General features: G+C 38.5%; 1 protein-coding gene across 1 annotated transcript; it reads right to left on the reverse strand.

Annotated features, from left to right (window-relative positions):
• Positions 1 to 7,503: 7,503 nt before the first annotated feature.
• LOC125261319 lies at positions 7,504 to 20,486 on the reverse strand. The gene is made up of 7 exons (XM_048179890.1): positions 20,211 to 20,486; positions 17,756 to 17,821; positions 17,512 to 17,571; positions 15,383 to 15,505; positions 14,283 to 14,318; positions 9,512 to 9,722; positions 7,504 to 7,516 (listed from the first exon to the last, which is right to left on the reverse strand). The coding sequence occupies exons 1-7, from the start codon at positions 20,473 to 20,475 to the stop codon at positions 7,504 to 7,506; spliced, it is 774 nt and encodes a 257-aa protein (XP_048035847.1). The 5' UTR covers positions 20,476 to 20,486.
• Between the last annotated feature and the right edge of the window lie 1,107 nt (positions 20,487 to 21,593).

The raw sequence follows: 21,593 nt of genomic DNA on the forward strand, positions 1-21,593 counted from the left end.
AATATAAATGAAGAATTAGTTCAGAGATAAGGAGTTATGTTGGGGTATGATGACTGCAAGACAAATTGTTAAAGATTGTCCGTTGATGAAAGGAAGTGTCCCTTGTAGGTGAGGTAAAGCAAAAATCTGTGCATGTAGGAAAATCCAAGAAGAAAAATAATTCCCCAAAAATCCATCAAAAAAAATCACATAGAACGAAGTCGATCTTAATTCTTGTGTGCCAAATCCCACAGGATCCACAAGCAATGCCAACAAAGTTCAGGACAGAACAGAAATCCACTTGATCTCTGCTTCCAATGAATTACACCATAATTCATTTACAATGTTCAAGAAGTCCTTCTATAAACACAGATGAACTAACATTAGAAAAATGGCATGATCGTAGTGATGGGACGGCTGATACCGGGGCTCTGATGCTCCGACGCAGTTTTCAAAGCACTATTGTATCACACACTGTACCGATGCTTGTATCAAAATGACAATACCACGTGATTGATGACGTTTGAAGCTTCGAACGTCATGCAGTATCGGAAAGTCGAGACTGTCGAGACAGCTGGTTTGAAAAAAATTGGCGCTTCACCTGATGCATAAAGGAAAATGCATTTAATGTTTTATTGCTGGGGTCTCAGAGACCCCGACCAGAACATAAAGGTTAAACAGCTCACCCAAATTATTTCAACTACTCACGTCAATTATGATCACATCATTTTATATTTTATATTATTGATCAATATGTGAATCCATTGACCAGGCTAACACATGACACGAGTTGTGGTCTCATTGTCACAAATTAATATAAATGAGATTAGATCAGATTAGATAGAACTGTATTGATCCAAGACAAGAGTGATTCCGTATGTCACAGACTTTCGAAGCTTTGGTCATGTGCTTTTTCAAACCGTAGATCTGCTCTATGGAGGACCAGGAGTGCCACTTAAAAATAAAACGAAGAATCAATTAATTAATTTAATAATTCAAACATAAAAATGTATATAAATTAATCACTTTTTATATGGGCAAATTAATAGACATATTTAAAGTTGTTTATTTAATTCCCGTTTTAAATATAGTTTAATAAATCAATAAAACAATACATTTTAAAAATCTTTTTTGAATGTATAAATAAATAGACAAATTTAAAACGAGTTATTTAATTCATTTTTTAAAACATATATCAATAAAACAACAAAAAGTTAATCAGTAAATCATTTTAAATGCGCATTTAAATCGCCTTTTTAAAAAGAATTTGGCAAATGCTTTTTTCTCTCTATTTACCAATTGCTTTTCTTTGTCAGTTTGCCAAATGTTGTGGCCGAGACAAAACGAAATGAACTGATCATGTCCTCTCCCGGTCACCGTATTAACTGTCCAATGACAGTGAGTGTTACTAGTGAGAGAGGATTGGCTCTTCAAATTGAGGCGGAAGTTGATTGGTTGCTCCCACGTGTGTACTGTCCAATGGCATTTTACCACTCGATTGACAAATGGATAAAGAAAAACATTTGGCAAACCGACAAAGAAAAGCAATTGGTAAATAGAGAGAAAAAAGCATTTGCCAAATTCTTTTTAAAAAGGCCATTTAAATGCGCATTTAAAATGATTTACTAATGAACTTTTTATTGTTATATTGATCTACATTTTAAAAAATGAAATAAACCGTTTTAAATTTGTCTATTCATTTATACATTCAAAAAAGATTTTTAAAATGTATTGTTTTATTGTTTTATTAAACTATATTTAAAAACAGTAATTAAATAAACAACTTTAAATATGTCTGTTAATTTGCCCATATAAAAGTGATTAATTTATATTAACATTTTTATGTTTAAATTAATTAATTGATTCTTCGTTTTATTTTTATGTGGCACTCCTGGTCCTCCATACTGCTCCGCGATGATTTAGATATGGTGGAGAAAACAAGTCTGACCACCAGATGGCGCTAATGCGCACTGTGTTAAAAACTTTGAGTAATGAACCGTTTCAGAAATGAAACGCTTCAGAAAGCCTCGGTTTCCCATCACTACACGATCGCAAACACAAATGCAATAGCTATGAAGACACATAAAACACATTGCTGGAATTAACCTGCACAGATAAAGCAAAATATTATCTTACTTCAAGTGAGCAGGAAACCAAAAGTTTCTCAGTCAGGACAATTTGACTTGAGACGATGCAGCAGGTAAGCCATGCTTCCCTCTGCTCAAACAAATCTGTCTTCTTCTACTACGTACCTGGATTTAAACCTCATACTTGAGTATACTAGTGCCCCCTTTTGGTGTGTAGTAGAAAACCATAACAAACTTGTGTCTGTTATAATTTTATCCACCAGGCTGTCAGGAAGTTGAACTCTCTTCCCTCTGCTCCAAGATGCACTGAACTATAACTTTCCACCCCCTAACATACATCCACACATATCTAATCACAAAATACACTAGTCACTCATAATTGCTACCCTCTCTTTTGCATGCTGTTGCAGTATAATATAATCATTTTTAAACTCTCATGTGAATTTTTTTTTTTATTATTACCATTATTGTACATATTGTATAGTATTTTATTTTTTTGTTTTCAATCTTGTATGTTGGCAATTTATACTGTGGGTGTGAGGGAAATGGAATTACAATCCTGAACATATAGTAGAATTGTCATGATCACAAATTGGAGTGCCCAAGTTTAGCCACCAGAGGGCACTCCAACATGGACTATTGTTCACTGTTTTGGACTTCATTTCCCATAATTCACTCCTGGACTCATTAACCCCGTTCATTGCACTCAGCTGTTTTGTGTTTGTTCATTAGTGTCTGTCTATTTAGTCTCAGTTGTTTCTGTCCTCAGTTGTGGTTTGTTGTTTATGTTACGTGCACCTTTGTTACCTCTGGCTTTCTGTTTTTGTGGACTGTTATATGGATTATTGACCCTTGCCTGTTCCCTGGATTTTGACTTTTGGATTACCCTACAATAAATGCTGCAACTGGATCCTTAACATCTTGTTCTTGTGTGCACCGTGACAAGAACTGACAATAAAGATGAATTGAATTGATAAGGACTTATCCTCTAACACTGCACTTTCAAAACATTACTGTAATACCATACAGTATTTCTACAGTGCTTACGTACTATTAAGGTACCAGGCATGTAGTGCGGCATGAATAGATTATGCTGTGGAGTTTCTTGATTCTTGTTGGTTTTATCTGTGCTGCTAAACTTATTTTTGGTTCACTTTTTACGCAATTTGTGTTGTTGGATTATTTTGTAATGTTCAGAATTTCTTTATTATTATTTGTGTAGTGTCACCATTGTTGTGTTTTGTAGTATTGACAGAGATGTCTGTGCATCATTAGGTGAAGCTTATAATAAAATCAGACAATTAGCTTATTTTATATTCCAGTTTGTCTTCATTTGTCACACTTCTGACTTGGCTATTTCAAAAACTTGAACATGAATATAGAAGGTCCAAAATACCATCTTAATGGAAAAGTTATGATGACTTCAAAGCAATAGGTTGTTTGCACATGACGTCACAGCAGCAACACGACTGAGTCTTGAGGGCAGGGAGTGATTTTTCTATACAGGAATCCTATCAAAAACTCAAAATTCCTATGTTTTGCGTCATTTATGGTTGCTCAAATCGTTGAAATCGAGCACTCAGAAGGTGTTTATATTGTTTTTTTACAACATATCGTTTTTTAACTTTAAAAGTTATCGCCGTTTATAGCGTTTTGCGTCTGCTTATACTGAAATGAATATGGATACCTGCTTACCTTTTGTTTTTGACTTGGTTAAACATTCACATTCTTCATGCTATCGTTTGCAGGGAAGAGAAGTATTTTATACTATTGAATAAATGCGTGTGCTTTTTTATTCATATTTGGTATTTTCACTTCAGTTTTGTAGATTTCTGTTCACAATGTTGATCTGGTTACCGTGAGAACAGTGTCACACGCTGATGCTTCAGCCCTCATATGGTAGAAAATGCCCAAATAAAATAAACGTGTTTAGCTGACAGAAGTCGACCCATTTATTTATTGGAAGCGTATAAATGTAACTGTAGTTTTAATGTTGTTTTGTAAATATTCACTTTCCTATATGACCACGAAGGAGAATCGGAGGGTCACATTCAGGGGACAGACACCGCCCTGCTGAAAAAAACAATAGAAACCATCACAGAATTTGTAAAGGTTATATAGGAATCTGTATTGGTTTTAATGGAAATTGTAATGGGCCTAGTAGGTCTGTATTGGTAATTTCGTTCCTTCTAATTCTCTGAGGCATCAATCAACAGAATTCCCCTGAAGACACTAAAACAGAAAGCAAATACAGATGTTAAAACTAGACAAACTCACTAATAGTATTCATAAATCACAACCCTTACCTTCACCATTTAGTTCTATGCTACTATGCTGTTCATTAGTCAACTGGTCTTTTCATATGCTATTACACAGCCTTGAAAGACACCAAACAGCTTCTCCTACTTAACACATGATAGCACAAAGAGAAAGTCCAAAAAGTCCAACTAATTTGTAGTCCTACACCTTCTACCCCATTACATATTGGTGGCATGTTTTGTCTATTTGTCTGTATTGGTTTTAATGGCAATTGTAATGGTCCTAGTGGATCTCTATTGGTAATTTGATTTCTTCTATAGGTTGCATGTGTTGTCTATTGGATACCATTAAGGACCAATAGAACACCTTTGGCAATTTTTAGGTTGCATATTGGTATCTACTGGACACCAGTGTAAACCATTAGGACTCCAATAAATTTAGTGGTCTCTTTGGTTTGATGATAATGTGATGAACACATATAATTTATAAGCTAGATACAGGAGTGTGTGTTTGTGTGTGTTACAAATGTTTAATAGTTTCATATAGGCTACATCTAGGCTTCTATAATACAATATGTGTTAGTCCCTTTTTCATGTTATTAATAGGCTACAAAGATCCGCTATTAGTTCCCTTTCGAAAGGGAACTCTACTCTGCGTTTGCCATAAACGCTTTGGGGAACGTCACGTGACCCAGGTGTCTGAAAGCACTATCCAATAACTCCAATTCCTATTGGCCGGCGACAGCCTATGACGTCATACGGCACGACCCGGAAGTATAAAGGAGCGCCTGGAGAGACAGTCTTCATCTCATCGTCTTTCGGTCCTGTTCTGTCTGATTGCAACTATACCAACTCCGGTAGGGTTTTTTATATATGCCTTACAAACGTTCATGAGAGTGTGTTTATCCGTGTCCCCGAGTTTGACACTTGTGGGATTACAAATTTAAGAATTTTAAGATCTGATGATCCTACGTCCTGACATAACATCACCTGAAATACTAAGGTGAAGTACATTGTATTTAGCATTTTAAGGTAAAGATGACAACATTAGATGAATGATTCTGTTTAGCAAAGCTTCCAGCAAGGGTTTTCTGCCAGTTCCTGTTCTCTTTATTGTATGTCTAACGAGTCAGATTACTGAGATTCTCACCTTTTGTTGTTAATGGCTCTTGGAGCCCCTGTCCCATTCTTTGAATAGGTTGCTGATTGGATTAGGACTGGCGACACTCTAGAGTCTGGGGCAGGTTCCTATACCTGAATACTTCATCTGCATGCTTTGTTTAAGGTCGTCTCCCTGGTGCTTTGTCTCTATCCCCAAGCACTGCCCCCTAAAATGTATATAAAACTTCAATGTACACTGCCTTAGTTAGATTTTGGATGACCACAGCGACACACAGCGTGTTTCTCAATAAAGAGTAACTTCTGCTTCAAGAGATCCCAAAGTCTCCTGGTCTATGCTTCTGATATTTCCAACAGTTTTGGTGCCGTGACCCGGATAGAGCTTCTCACCTCAATCCAGAATTTCAAGCACAACAGAGATCCAAAAGAAGATCCAGGCTGAATTTTCCTGTACCTGTACACCCAAGGGTTGGTGAGTGATACTCTATCCAAAGGAACCATTAAGACCAGTACAAAGTTGTAATCCTCTGCGCTGTCAGAGAAGAGTTAACAGACAGCTGTAGGGTTTGGTTAACTAAGTTATCCTCTAAATATGTTCTTTTAGAGATTAAGTTTATCCTCTGTTCAGGCAGGGAAGTATTAGCATTACGTGCTAATAATTTGTGTTGTCCTCTGTTTAATCAGGGAAGGTGGTGTGTTAACAGAATAGCCATCCTCAACTTTGCTAGAGAAGAAGGTTCATCCTCTGTTAATTCAGGTTACAACTGTTACAGTGTGTTAGCAAGATTGGTTTTACTGCTCACCAGAGAAGGTTGAATACATTACGATGTGTATTAACTAGGTTAACCTCTGCTCTGTCAGGGAAGTGTTGAAGTGTATTGTTGTGCCAGAAAGACATTACACAATGTTGAGAAAGAACGCTAGACTAATTCCAACAACTGAGAAAGGTGGACTAGCTACCCCTTTATGGACAGATAGTGAGTTCAAATCATTGTTAGGAAAGCACATGGACTCAATAGTGACTGAGTCAGTCAGATTGGATTTGACAAAGAAATTTGGGATTCATCCAGAAAAAGTTTGGTCTATTGAAGAATGCAAAAAGGTACTTGGTGCTTGTATTCGGAAGAAAAATATGAAGGGCAGTATCTGCTGCCACAGAGAATTTACTCTATCCATTGCAAAAGAACAAATCCAACGTATTGCTAAGTTAGAAGAGCAAAACAAACAGTTGCACACTCGAGTGTCTCGTCTCACTCAGAAGGTGGGCCTTAACAAAGCCTCAACCAAATGTGACTCAAAAGACCAACAGTCAGATGAAAGCTATCCTGACTTACAGTCTTTCTGTAGACTTGAGGGCAATAGCAATACTGGATTCATGGATAAAGATGTAAATGCAGTTGAAGTGTGTGGAGCGAGACAAAAGGCTCAGAGTAGGGAAAAAGGGGTTGACACAGTTCCATTTGTAACCCCCATACTGCAGTTACAAGCAGTCAGTACAACTCTCGGTCCTGAAGACATAGAAAGACTTGCTGAGAGTTTGCCATCAATGCATAGAAACTTTTCTGAGTTTAGGACAGAGTTGTCCAGAAAAATGAAGCTCTATGATATGTCCCTAGCTGAAGTCACCCAGCTAATGTCACAAATTTTGACAGAGTCAGAATTCAATGATTTTGAAAGTGCCGTAAATAATTCTGAGCTTCAGCATTCCAGCAAAGGTGAACTGAGAGAAGGAGTTCTGAGAGTGCTACAGAACCTTGTTGGACCAAAAGTGGACTGGTCAAAGATCACTAGTTGTGTACAGAAGAAAGATGAAACTGTAAGAGAGTACACTGAAAGATTTTGACAGTCAGCGGCAGCATACAGTGGAATAGCTGATACTCCAGAGAAGGTGTTAGAGGATAATGGACCACTGGTCCGCATGTGGTTTGATGGGCTTTCATCAGAGTACAGAAATGCATTGCCTTTCTTAGACCTCACATGGTCCAATGGAACCCTGCAAAACAATTTGGATAGGTTAGCTATTTGGGAAAGGGACTCCGATGTCAAGACAAGAGTAAAGATTACAGCAGCATCCTTTAAGGTCAACACAGAGAATCAACAGAAACGTAAATGTCCTAAGAGAGAAGGCAGTTGTCATTACTGTGGTAAACCTGGACATTGGATGAAAGAGTGTAGGAAAAACAAAAAGACATTAAAAGAAATGAACAGCTTTACTCAGCTCCTACTCAGTCTACTTGCTACATTGAAATTGCCCCTCCCCTCTTCTCCAAACTCTTGGAGCAACAGCTTGCTGACATGCTAACCATTTGGGCTGTGAGTGCTTAATTTCCCCAGTAATCTACAAGAAAGCTGAAAGACTCATTCTGAACAAAAGAAAGTTGACTATCACTTCCACCATTCGGGGACACAGGTTGAGTACACTCACAGCCTTAAATGTTATGCTACAGCACACACCATTCACTTATTCATCCTCTATGGGTTATGATGTCTGCTATGACTGATGTTTCAATGGAAGATGGAGATGTAGCACCTTAAAGTTTGGAAATTAACTACAGGGAGAGAATAGGACACACAGACCAGTGAGGAGCCCAGGGAAGAACCGAAGTGCAACAGGCCTCAGGGGCCAACCCTGTGGTGAAGACTTCCTCATAGGTTTCCCTCTCAGTACTTTATCTCTACCTTACTGGTCTATAGGTGTCAAATTGATTAAGACTAGGTTAAGAAAAAGAAGAACAAAACCACTATACGATCACTAGAAGTTTATGATGATTAGAGTCAGACAGAAAAACTATATGATCATCAGAGGTCTAACGAACTAAAGTCTATGCATGAATACTGCTGGTCTGCTGTTTCTTTGTTTTTTTGTGTGCAGGTATGTGTATATGCCATGACGTCTCATAAGCAGCACCTGGTGTAGAGCATCACCTCAGATATCCATGAACAACCTTCATGATGACGGAGTCATCTGAGCAACTCGGAGTTGCACAACGACAAAGAATCATCTTGGGACAAACATGGAAACGGACTCTACAGGGAACAGACTCCACAGATATTCAGGCGCCATGGACTTTTAGGACTTCCTTGCTTATGCTACATGGTTTTCTGTGTCATCATGTAGTTTATACAACATGTTACCACCCTGTGTTGTATACGTGTCAACAGTATACTCAAGTTAAAGAAAAACACTTATGTAAACGTTGGACACGACACAGAATAAGATGTATGTGCCTGTAACTGTTACAAGTTGCATGACTGGAAGATGGGACTTATGTTAACAAACATAGGTTACAGAAGGGATTTAAGAAGGAATTTGAAATTTGTATTATGTGAGAGTTATTAGAACTCTCAAAGGGGGAACTGTGGGATTACAAATTTAAGAATCTGTTTAAGATCTGATGATCCTACGTCCTGACATAACATCTCCTGAAATAAGGTGAAGTACATTGTATTTAGCATTTTAAGGTAAAGATGATGGCATTAGATGAATGATTCTGTTTAGCAACGTTTCCAGCAAGAGTTTTCTGCCAGTTTCTGTTCTTTTTATTGTATGTCTAATGAGTCAGATTACTGAGATTCTCACCTTTTGTTGTTAATGGCTCTTGGAGCCCCTGTCCCATTCTTTGAATAGGTATGCTGATTGGATTAGGACTGGCAACACTCTAGAGTCTGGGGCGGGTTCCTATACCTGAATACTTCATTTGCATGCTTTGTTTAAGGTCGTCTCCCTGGTGCTTTGTCTCTATCCCCAAGCACTGCCCCCTAAAATGTATATAAAACTTCAATGTACACTGCCTTAGTTAGATTTTGGATGACTACAGCGACGCACAGCGTGTTTCTTAATAAAGAGTAACTTCTGCTTCAAGAGATCCCAAAGTCTCCTGGTCTATGCTTCTGAGATTTCCAACAACTCTTATCAGAGAAAAGAGCCTAGTGAATCATTCCGTCAATCATTTCTCAAACAATCGCATGAAGGATCATCTGATTCTGAGTTTAGAAAAGCTTAATTTCTCCATAAGTACTGTTTCCCAGCATCCCCTGTGAATGAGTGATAATTGATATGTGACTTACCTTATTCCATATTCATGCATTCGACAGCGTAAGGTCATCTCTGAAACGCCAAACAATCTTGTGATTTCCGCAGCCTTTACACCTCTCATTAAATACGTCTCGATGGTTTCTGCTGGAATATTTAGAGTTGGTCTCCTGGCAATGGCTTCATTGTTGACCTCGGCATCTGTAGTGGGCGATATTTCCCCTATTCTCTCAAGGAGATACTCCACTGTTGACTCCACAACATTGTCATTAACACATCTTAGGCACACAAATCTGAAATTACACCTTGAAAAGCCGCAGTGCTGCTCATCGTCACATATCTTGATCTCTTCCATCTCAAAGCTCCGCCCACGCTACTTGATTGACATTTGATTTGATTTATGATTTAAGCATTGAATTATAGATTTAATTATGACAGGTTTATACTGATTGAAAATAAAAATTAAAAATAAAATACAAATTAGTTTTAATTTGATTATTGATACAGTTCATGCTTCCCCGAATGAGGAAATGAAATTGCATTTGAGAATTTCATTTATCATTTGAGCAGCTGTTTTGAAACTTTGATTTATTATTTGATCTGTTTAACCATTTGAATTTTCATTTTAATTTTGTTAGGAAAAACCCTACTATATAGTAGAGAAGTAGACGGTTTCAGACTCCTTCAGTCAGAGTGTCTCAACTCTCATATTTAACGGCTCTGACGAATAGTTGTTCTCACTGTCCAATGACAGCGCGTGGTACATTTACAGTGACAGAGGATTGGCTCTTCACACTGAGGTGAAAGTTGATTGGTTGCTCCACGTGTGTCCTGACCAATGGCATTTTTAACTCGATTGACAAATGGATAAAGAAAAGCAATTGGCAAATGCTTTTTAAAAAGCAATTTAATATGATTTATTAATGTACTTTTTATTGTTCTATTAATCTACGTTTAAAACATGAATCAAATAAAAGTTTTAAATTTGTGTATTTATTCATACATGTAAAAATTACCATTTATGTTTGAATGATTAATGATTAAAATAATTTAAATTGATAAAGATTTAGATCCACTAACCCACTGAAAAATAACATGAACAATCAATTTAAGTGTCACTCCTGCTCCTCATAACGACACCACATGACACAATATACTTGTAAACTGCAGTTCAACATTTATTACAATATTTCAAGTTTATTTCATGATGTGATTTTGAGTCATTAACACACATTTATTGTGTTGTGATATTTCAGTGTTAATGTAATGAAGAGACTCTATAACATCTCTGATTCATCATCAGCTCAAAGCATTATGGGTAGAGTCTCTCTGTTCTGATTCATCAACACAGTTTCACTGATCCTCTATAAACACTAAACCCAAACCCAGGATAGAGCGGTTGAGTGAATGTGGTCTGGACTGTGTGGATGAGGCTCATTGTGTCTCCAGAGACGCTGTAGAAGGACAGAGTTCCTGCACTGTGATCCACAAACACTCCTACTCTATAGTGTTTCTTCTTATTCACTGTTCTACTGATGATGGACTTTACAGAGAGATCAGTGTTTATGTAATTGTGTCTGAATGAGTAACTGGAGTCAGAAGAGCAGATCAAACTCCAGGACTGATCATTATGTCCAAACTCACACTCATTACTCCGTCCCTTCCTCCTGATGCTCTTATATGACACTGATATAAACACATCTCCACTCCACTCAATCTCCCAGTAACAGCGTCGATCACACACACTCTCTCTACACAACACCTGAAGACACTCATCAAATCTGTCTGGATGATCAGGATACGACTGACGCTGTGGGTAAGTGTGAGTAATCACTGTGTTCCTCTCAGACAGACGGAGTTCTTTATTCACTGTGTTCAGATCCAGAGTGATCCGATGGGAATCTGATGGAGATAAAACACATCACAATCAGGAATCATCAATGTCCATCTTTTAATCTACACTGTAAACATGATTTCTGCTGCTTGTTAAATGAACTTCATTAAAATGAGTTAAACCACACAATTACTGCACATTCTGTCCTGATTTAATGGAGTAAATCCACTTAAACACGTCAAACTGAAGTTCACTTCATCATTTGTGTTGAACGAACTGAAACTGGGCAGTTCCCAGCATGCTTTGCTCTGGTCTGGATCTATTCCAGAATCTGACGAGTTCATGTAGGATTTGTCTCAGATCTGAACTTGATTTAGAATCTTCTTGTCTCTCACATAATCTCATCTGTAGTTGTGAATCTTAAAGCCTCCATCAGTTCGGTGATCGACTCTCAGGTCTGTTACCAAGAGCAGCTGCTGTGAAGAAACGCTCGAGCTTATTGTGAATTCTTAAAAAGTCAGCAGCAGTTGATTTCATGTTGTACTGGCGCCCACATGTGGGTTGTCTGAGAACTGCAGGCAAACTGCAGTTGCAATGTGTACTGCACGCTGTGGGTCGGTAAACTTATGCTCTGTCCCAATTTAGTTAAATATATTTGATTATAATGCAAAATAAGTTGAGTGTTTTATGTTTATGATATAGTTAGGGTAATATTTTGACCATTTAAATTGACTATTAACATATATTTTATAAGTTATTTGGCCTTATTTTTGTGAACTCAAGGCCATGGTTAATGTTATTTTATATTTATTTAGGTCACTTATGCCTGCAGCAAAAGAAACCACTAAAAGGGTGATTTATTTATTTCTACAGCCTGTAGTAAAAAGAAGTAATAATAAAGACAATAATAATAAATATAGCTGCAAGCAGCAATTACGGGGCCAAGCACAAAAACGGCACAAGAAGCCAGCCAACATGGCTGGGAGCATCAGACCAACAGCAGCAGTGAGCAATTAGATAAAAAAAGTTATTAGCATTTTTGTCAATTTTGTTATAACTTTTGACCACAAGGTGGCGCTGGTCCGAAACTTCTGAGGCTCCTTCAGGGCATTGTCCTGATGACCCATACCAAATTTATGAATTTTGGTCAAACCCATCAGAAGTTATAAGCAAAAATAGCCATTTTTCATATCTCCACTCCAGTAGGTGGTGCTGCGCCGAAACACTGTATGATGCCTCAGGTCATGCTTGTGATGACACGTCCCAAGTTTGGTCTGAATATGATAAAGCATTGCAGAGATACAGCTTCAAGAGTCGTTTTTGCATCATGCCTCAAATTCGTTGCTCTGGTATACGAAAACGTTTTGACTTATCGACTTGAAATCCATAACTTTTTGTCAGCATGGTCTGAAGATGATACGGTTCGATTTTGGTGAAAATCGGAGCAACGGTCTAGGAGGAGTTCGAAAAAGTAGGTTTTTAAAGAAAAATAATACAGCGGACAGGAAGTTCAGCTAACTATGGCAAATTTGATATCTATGTTCTCAGCATGACCCACGGAATCTACTGAGACCAGTTTTATTACAATCGGTTAATACAGTCAAAAGTTATTAGCATTTTTGTAAATTTTGTTATAACTTTTGACCACAAGGTGGCGCTGGTCCGAAACTTCTTAGGCTCCTTCAGGGCATTATGCTGATGACCCATACCGAGTTTCATAATGATACGCTAATGCGTTCGTAAAATACAGCATTTTAGCACAAAATTCAAAATGGCCGACAGCTAAAATGTTTGATATGGGAAAATTGGATATCATTCAACTCGGCATGATGCCCCAAATCCAACGAGACCAAATTCATGATTTTTGGCCAAACCCATCAGAAGTTATAAAAAAAATATACATTTTTCATATCTCCGCACCACTAGGTGGCGCTGCGCCGAAACGCTGCATGTTGCCTCAGGTCATGCTTGTGATGACATGTACCAAGTTTGGTCTGAATACGATAAAGCGTTGCGGAGATACAGCCTTATGTCTATTTTCGCAAGCACTATGTACAATTTGTTCGCGTGTTTTTCGAAAACGGTTTGTGGAATCGACTTGAATTCCATAACTTTTTGTTGTCATGGTCTGAAGATGATCTCGTTCAATTTTCGTGAAAATCTTTCATGACGGAAAATGACGTCATAGGGTGCAATCGATTCGTCTTGACCCAAGGAATCAGAGGAAAAATTCTTAAAAATAATTTTGTTTCTAGCCCTTACGGTTAAAAAGTTATTAGCATAAACATAAGTGCAAATTTGGACAGCTGGTGGCGCTAGAGGAATTGAAATATAGACTCCAAATTTGCAATGGACAAAGGTAAGACTGTCCTCTAACTGTGTGCCAAATTTCACAACTTTCCCGCAAGCGGTTCTATGGGCTGCCATAGACTTCAAGAGCGGAAGAAGAAGAAGAAGAAGAAGAAGAAGAAGAAGAAGAAGAAGAAGAAGAAGCGTACGGAACGCCAACAGATACAATAGGTGCCTCCGCACCTTCGGTGCTTGGCCCCTAATTACTTACATTTATATAGGGCAGTAATACACTAAACCAGTATTTGTGTTGTCATGCATCTATTGTTCTGCCAGAGACTGAGTCTGTCACAGTGTTTGTACAAACCACATCCAGAGTGGAGGAGAAAGACCACCTCCGTCACATTTGTTCACATGCTCCGTGTCTGTTGTGCAGCGCATGTGTGATCGGTCTCTGTGATAATAATACTCTAGTTTGTGTGTCTCTGAGTTAGAGATCAAAACAGGTGTGCTTTTAATGAAGAGCTGCAGAAAGAGAAGTTTTGATAGAAAAGACAAAGTCTATCCCTGTATTTCATGAGTCTGTCATTATTTATCAGTGTTTTGTGTCAAAGTTTCCCCTTCTGGAGGAAGAACATGAACACACTCAATGAGTTTATCTGCTTGATTTCTCAGTGACTTACATTTTAGGAAGTCATTCCTGGTCCTGGGATCGGTTCCTGTGGGAATCAAGAGACATGAAGAGTGTGATTATAATCAGGAGAAAATCATCCCTGCATCCATTGCTAACACATGCAGAAATCCTCCAACACAGAAGATATTTAGAGAAATGCTGTTTACAGAGCCCAATCCTGACACAACCACCACTGAGGGATTGATATTATTACTGACACATCACCATATTTGATTTGTCTTCTGTAGACATGAACTGATCACAGATCTGATAAGAGAGGGAATGTAACGTCTGTGACACAACCCTTAAAATCTGTATACTGTGTGAAATAACACAGAAATTAAAGAGAAGAATTGTGATTGAATAGATTTGAGTTTTAATCTCAGACCTCCTCATTAGTCTTTCTCAAAGAGACACTGAGTATGACACATTTATTGATCAGTCAATCATTGATTTGCCTTTATTATAACTCTGCTGTTTATTATGAACACTTCTGTGAAAACATGGAAGCCACAGTTTAGTTCTAAGTAAATATGTTTTAAATACTGATATCTTAAATTCTTAAAACACATTGTTATCAGATGTTCATTCAGCTCTTGGTATCAGTAGAATCAATAGTATGTAAATGTGTGAATTTAACAGTAAATATGGGCTGCAGTGACTCATGTTAGTGCTGATAGAAGTGACCAGAATTTGAGGAGTCAATCTCTTCTCTCCTTCAGTTCACCAGGATCAACCCGTTTAGCCTGTTTTACTCACATTCTGCAGTTTTTCCTCTCTTACAATTGCCATGTGATTTCTCACAGTTTACTTCAAGTGAAGTTATTTTTCATTCTTCACTCAGTGTAAAAACCTAAATACCTTTACAGTGTGTTCAACAACTCAAGAATTTGCAGTAATGTTTTATTTTTTGAGACCTAGTGTAGACTCCTGCTATTTATCAATGTAGTCTTTATCTGTGACTTTATTGTTCACATGTATTTATGTTGCATTTCTCATTGTATCTGTAAAAACACTTGAAAGAAATGATGTTTTATTATCAAGTTCAGGAGGAGCATGTTCAGATACTCCACCCAATCAGAGAGAGGATTATATATGGAGCTGACTCACCTCGGTTCCTCAACAGTTCTTCATCATCTCTCTTCCACTCCTCACTCTCGTTTAATCCTAGCCCAGCCAGAGAAGGGGGGAGTGCTCTGGGATCGGGACAAGTGCTGAGCTGGGATCCCTTTCCTTGGACATGATACTAAATTAGTTTAGTTCAAATGTTTATTTGCATAACTGTATAAAAATATGCATGAAATAATAAGACAATTGTTGCATCACTCAAGTTGAATTTTTTAAGGGAGTAATATGAAATAATCAGCAGCTTAATTGAGTGATAATTATGTTCACATATCTCATGAATACTTGCAGAAAGTGCAAATAAGCACACTTATTGTCAATTATTATTTTTCATTCCTATTATTTTGTAGCCTGACCTGGTCATACTCAATTCTAGTCAGAATATGAGTCTGATACTGCTCCATTGGGCTTTGATTATGGGGGCGTATTTCAACCGATCCAGGAAAGACCTCAATTGGATAGACCTACAACCAATCAGAGTGACGTATGTTGAGCGACGCATAGTTGTCAACAGAACTCTTCTTAGCGACCATCGGGGCCAGCTGATAAATCAAACTTTTGCCGAATCCCGTAGGAAGGATGGCAAAGACATCTTTCCCATCGACAAATGCCTTGATCGCGGTCCTCTGTTCCTTTTTTAAAATTAATGCGCTGTCGATATCTTCTATAACGGACGCGATGGCGGAATCTACACATCTCAGTTCTTCAACAACAGCCATCATTGTTGTAAACTAATTGACCTTTCGCAAAGACCCGCCCCCCTTAGTTACTGTTGCTTTGTCCGACAAGCCGTGGCGCTGTCACGCCACACAGAGTGGAAAATACATCGCGGAGCAAAGAGGAAACTGACAACACACCGACAGACGAGACAGAGCAGGTTACTTATGATATTAAACAAAGTCCCAGCTTTCAAACTGTGTAGTTATTAAAAAAATTCAAACAATAAAAACCGTTTTGTGGCTCTTTAATGGGTTGTGACCATGATCGTGACAGATTGCTGTAGCGCCTCATCATCTCTTCCTACTAGTCCATTTATAGCATCAAATAAACATGAATGAACATGAGAATGAATGTTGTTTCAAACGCGGAAAGACGTCAATATGCAGAATTTTTCAAGTTTAACTCCACCGAGGTTAATCTTCTAACTCCTGACTGCTTTGTCGGACAAAATGGCGGATGCGGCGTTCTGATTGGTTAGATCGCTTGTCAATCAAACTCCCCAAGCGCTCTTTGATGACGTGGCTGATTACGTTTCTGGTGATAATCTGTCAATCATCGCCCTGACAATGTGATTGGTCCGAACAGTTTCTGTTCGGGCATAATTACTCCTCTACGGATCGAGTCCAGACCGAACTCCCCGACCTCAAAATGTTGTGGGCGGGGCTAAGTTCGGCTGGCATCCAGGCTAATTATTTTGTGAATAGGATAAGAAATGAGAGATCACATGGTGAGTTACCAGCACTTAGTTAAGGCTACATGGGAAAAATATTTTTCTAACTTGATAGCAAAGCATGCACACACACAGCCCAAAGACTCGGTTTAGTACAAAATACATAATGTACTGAATCACTATGCTTTCATTCCCTGATGCTACACCTACAATTTGTGATAACTTTTTGAAGTGTTTTGGGTAACACTTTACAATATTGGTGCACTAATATGCATTAATTCATGCTTAACTAATAAACAGATAATCATGTGTTAATGTATGACTCATGAAGAACCATTAATGAATGATTACTGCATCAGCAACTAATAAAGAGTCTATATGATTAATAGATTAATATATGAATTGCTTTTAATTAAATGTGTCATGACGTATTAATTCCTTAATAACATATTTTATTAACTAATAGTCTAAGTTAGTGTGTTAATTACCACAATGGGGCCTGGCAGGAAATGTTTGGGAACCAATGAGCTGCAGTATGTTGTGGATTTTGTGTAAAGCTCAACACACTTCTTTACATTTTAAGAGTCGCGCCTGCAGGAATCACTGTGATCATGTGTGACAAATTGCGTGATGCCAGGTAAAAAAACATGGATTCTTCAAGGCCACATCTGTGAGAATAAACTCAAATCTGGGTTTCTCTGTACAGACGGTGATCATTATTTACCCTTCATCGGTTCTGAACTGGCTCCAGCGGGGTCAGGACCCTCAATACTGCCCTCAGCCTCTGTGAGAAAGAGAAAGAGATCAGAATGAAAATACTGCGACATAAACCACACAAACACATCAGCAAAGCAGAGAGGGAAGATTAGGCTGAAAGACAGCAGTTATTCACTTAGGAGTCATTCTAGAACCCAGGATAGAGCAGCTGAGTTTGGAGTTTCTCTGTACAGACGGTGATCATTATTTACCCTTCTTCTTCAGTTCTGAACTCACTCCAGCGGGGTCAGGACCCTTAATACTGCCCTCAGCCTGAGCTGTGAGAGAGAGAAAGAGATCAGAATGAAAATAGTTTGTTCGTCTCTGTGATAATAATACTCTAGTTTGTGCGTCTCTGCGATAATAATACTTGAGTTTGAGTTTGTGCGTCTCTGCGATTATAATACTCAAGTTTGTGTGTCTCTGTGACAATAATACTCTAGTTTGTGCGATAATAATACTCGAGTTGAGTCGTCTCTGCGATAATAATACTCTAGTTTGTGCGTCTCTGCGATTATAATACTCAAGTTTGTGTGTCTCTGTGACAATAATACTCGAGTTTGTGCGTCTCTGTGATAATACTCGAGTTTGAGTTTGTGCGTCTCTGCGATAATAATAATCAAGCTTGTTTGTCTCTGTGCTAATAATACTCGAGTTTGTGTGTCTCTGTGACAATAATACTCTAGTTTGTGCAATAATAATACTCGAGTTTGTGCGTCTCTGCGATAATAATACTCGAGTTTGAGTTTGTGCGTCTCTGCGATTATAATACTCAAGTTTGTGTGTCTCTGTGACAATAATACTCGAGTTTGTGCGTCTCTGATAATACTCGAGTTTGAGTTTGTGCGTCTCTGCGATAATAATAATCAAGTTTGTTTGTCTCTGTGCTAATAATACTCGAGTTTGTGTGTCTCTGTGACAATAATACTCTAGTTTGTGCAATAATAATACTCTAGTTTGTGCGTCTCTGTGATAATAATACTCTAGTTTGTGCGTCTCTGCGATAATAATACTCGAGTCTCTGCGATAATAATACTCTAGTTTGTTCGTCTCTGCGATAATAATACTCTAGTTTGTGCGATAATAATACTTGAGTTTGAGTTTGTGCGTCTCTGCAATAATAATACTCGAGTTTGTGCGTCTCTGCGATAATAATACTCGAGTTTGAGTTTGTGCGTCTCTGCGATTATAATACTCAAGTTTGTGTGTCTCTGTGACAATAATACTCGAGTTTGTGCGTCTCTGATAATACTCGAGTTTGAGTTTGTGCGTCTCTGCGATAATAATACTCGAGTTTGTTTGTCTCTGTGCTAATAATACTCGAGTTTGTGTGTCTCTGTGACAATAATACTCTAGTTTGTGCAATAATAATACTCTAGTTTGTGCGTCTCTGTGATAATAATACTCTAGTTTGTTCGTCTCTGTGCTATAATACTCTAGTTTGTGCGTCTCTGCGATAATAATACTCGAGTCTCTGCGATAATAATACTCTAGTTTGTTCGTCTCTGCGATAATAATACTCTAGTTTGTGCGATAATAATACTCGAGTTTGAGTTTGTGCGTCTCTGCGATTATAATACTCAAGTTTGTGTGTCTCTGTGACAATAATACTCGAGTTTGTGCGTCTCTGATAATACTCGAGTTTGAGTTTGTGCGTCTCTGCGATAATAATACTCGAGTTTGTTTGTCTCTGTGCTAATAATACTCGAGTTTGTGCGATAATAATACTCGAGTTTGTGTGTCTCTGTGACAATAATACTCTAGTTTGTGCCAGGATTTCACCAGGATCAACCCGTTTAGCCTGTTTTACTTTTCCCCTCTTATAATTGCCATGTGATTTCTCACAATTTAAAGATTTAAAAGGTTGTCATGTTTTTAAAAACCTTTCCAATTTTTCCAACATTCAAGGCAACAATGTCTGGAAAGATATATATGCATTCTGAGCACTTTCTGTGTGAAATTATGTTTATAAGTGCAGCAAAAATAGACTTGGTGCCGAAACCCTCACTTTGCTGCTCATGTGACGCTCCTGCTCCCAGTGTGAATGCATCCATTGGCTAACATGCACGCTGAAAAAACACGCTGCTCATGCTTGCAGTATGAAACCAGTGTAATACCAAAGTCACTGAAAGGCCTGCAACCTTTAGCCAAAAAAGTGTAACGGCTAATGTTCCGCCTCTGGCGGTACACAGGGAAGGAGACCAGAGGCTGTTTTTTGAATGGATGTCAATGGATGAGAGGCTTCACTATGCTGATTAAGTAATACTTGGAGCATGTGCATAAACCTTGCGCGCTGTATACAAACTTTAGTAAAGCTTATAGATTCAGTAGCTTCTGCGGCATGAACACAAGCATGTTGTGTTCAGATTTATCCATTCTGGGACCCGTTTTTAAAAAAATAGCGGCTTCAGGCTCCCAAAACACTGGATCCATCTGGACGAAATACAGATACAATACAAAATCTTTACGGATACATCTATACGTGTCTCTGTGTGGACGGGCTCTCAGAGAGAAAGCTGTTTTCTCACACAGCGCACCGAGGCTGTTTGTCAGACACACAGAGAGAGGCGTGTCTGTGCGGGAAAACTGAAGTATGTTCAGAAAAATCAATTCTTCAGTTTCACTTTTATTCTTTAAACAGATTTCATTTTAACATTAACCTGTTACCTTGCTTGTGTTTCTTCTCCAACTGTTCAGCCAGATGGTTCTGTTTTATCTTCCTCAGGATGTCCACCGTGATCTTCACAGCTCTTTCTGGTCCAAAATGCTTCTTCATCAGATCCACTGTATCAGTGCTGTGTTTTGCCTTCTCCAGATCAGAACTTTGAACATGGTAAGAATTCTTCAAGTACCATTTAAATTTCATCAGTTCTTCTGTGTTTATATCATCCAGAGCATCCAGAAGATATTCGCATAAAACAGACTCCATCATTCTTCACTGATTCATGTCTGCAGGACAAGAAAATACAGCAAGTCATCTGATTTGTGTTAGACAGCTATAATTACTTGAAAAGATCAAATAATTACCTTATTTGACATGTTTAATTGTCACTTACTGATGCTGAAGGTCTGGAATCAGTTCATTTAAAGGGATACTTCAGGATTTAGCATTAAGCTTTGTATTAAGCCCCGGGTATACTTCGGCCGTCCGCGTTCGTGCACCGTCCACATGACGTAATTTTCGTCATACAGAGGGCTCACGGCCGGCCGCACACCCTGGCCGCGTGCAGGCCAAATTTCGAGACCGCGCGGACAGTCCGCGTGCAACAGCGCATGCGCAAGCAGTATAGAAGAGTCCACTAGGTGGCAATACGCACAGTATTGAGCACAGTGTTCAGCCGTCAAAGAAGAGTGTGAAAAGACCATTTTAAAAACAACACACTTGAAAAGAGAAAACACGACAATGGACAGTGAACTTGGCGAGCGTTTGTGCGAAGAGATTAGAAAGTACCCACATTTGTACAATTGTACATGTTTAAAGAGTACAAAGACGTGTTTAGGGCGGCAAATTCATGGAGGGGGATAAGTAAAATATGGGAAAGGATGCACTTCTTTTCTTCTCCGATCATGCCCAGTGAATGTCACGTTGATGACACGACTCAGTGCTGCTCTCCGATGTCAGGTAGAGCATAGAAAAAAGCTGTACTGCGCATGTGACTAACGCGGTCATTCGCGCGCATCCGTGGTGTAGTATACTTTGAAAGACGCGCGGACGTGACTGCGCGCTTGACGCGTCCGGGCGCGGAAAGTGAAGTATACCCGGGGCTTTAGTAGAATACCACTAGTATTTTCAAATTACCGTGCTTTCCCCCTTCATATCAGCCCGAGATGAGAGATTTATGCATTTTTATTCTGTAAAAAAGCCTCAGATGACGCAAAAATCGTCATTTTGCGTCATCTGAGGCTTTTTTGGCCAGAGGCTTAAAACTACAGCCAGTAATAGCAGGTAGTTCCGCATTTTTTCACCACGCCCATAACATATGCGCGTTTGAGGTTACTCACGGACATAGATCAAAGATTTTATCAAAAGTGGGTGTCAATTATATTTTT

Source organism: Megalobrama amblycephala, unplaced genomic scaffold (genome assembly GCF_018812025.1).
Source record: "Megalobrama amblycephala isolate DHTTF-2021 unplaced genomic scaffold, ASM1881202v1 scaffold391, whole genome shotgun sequence".
Lineage (NCBI taxonomy): Eukaryota > Metazoa > Chordata > Actinopteri > Cypriniformes > Xenocyprididae > Megalobrama > Megalobrama amblycephala.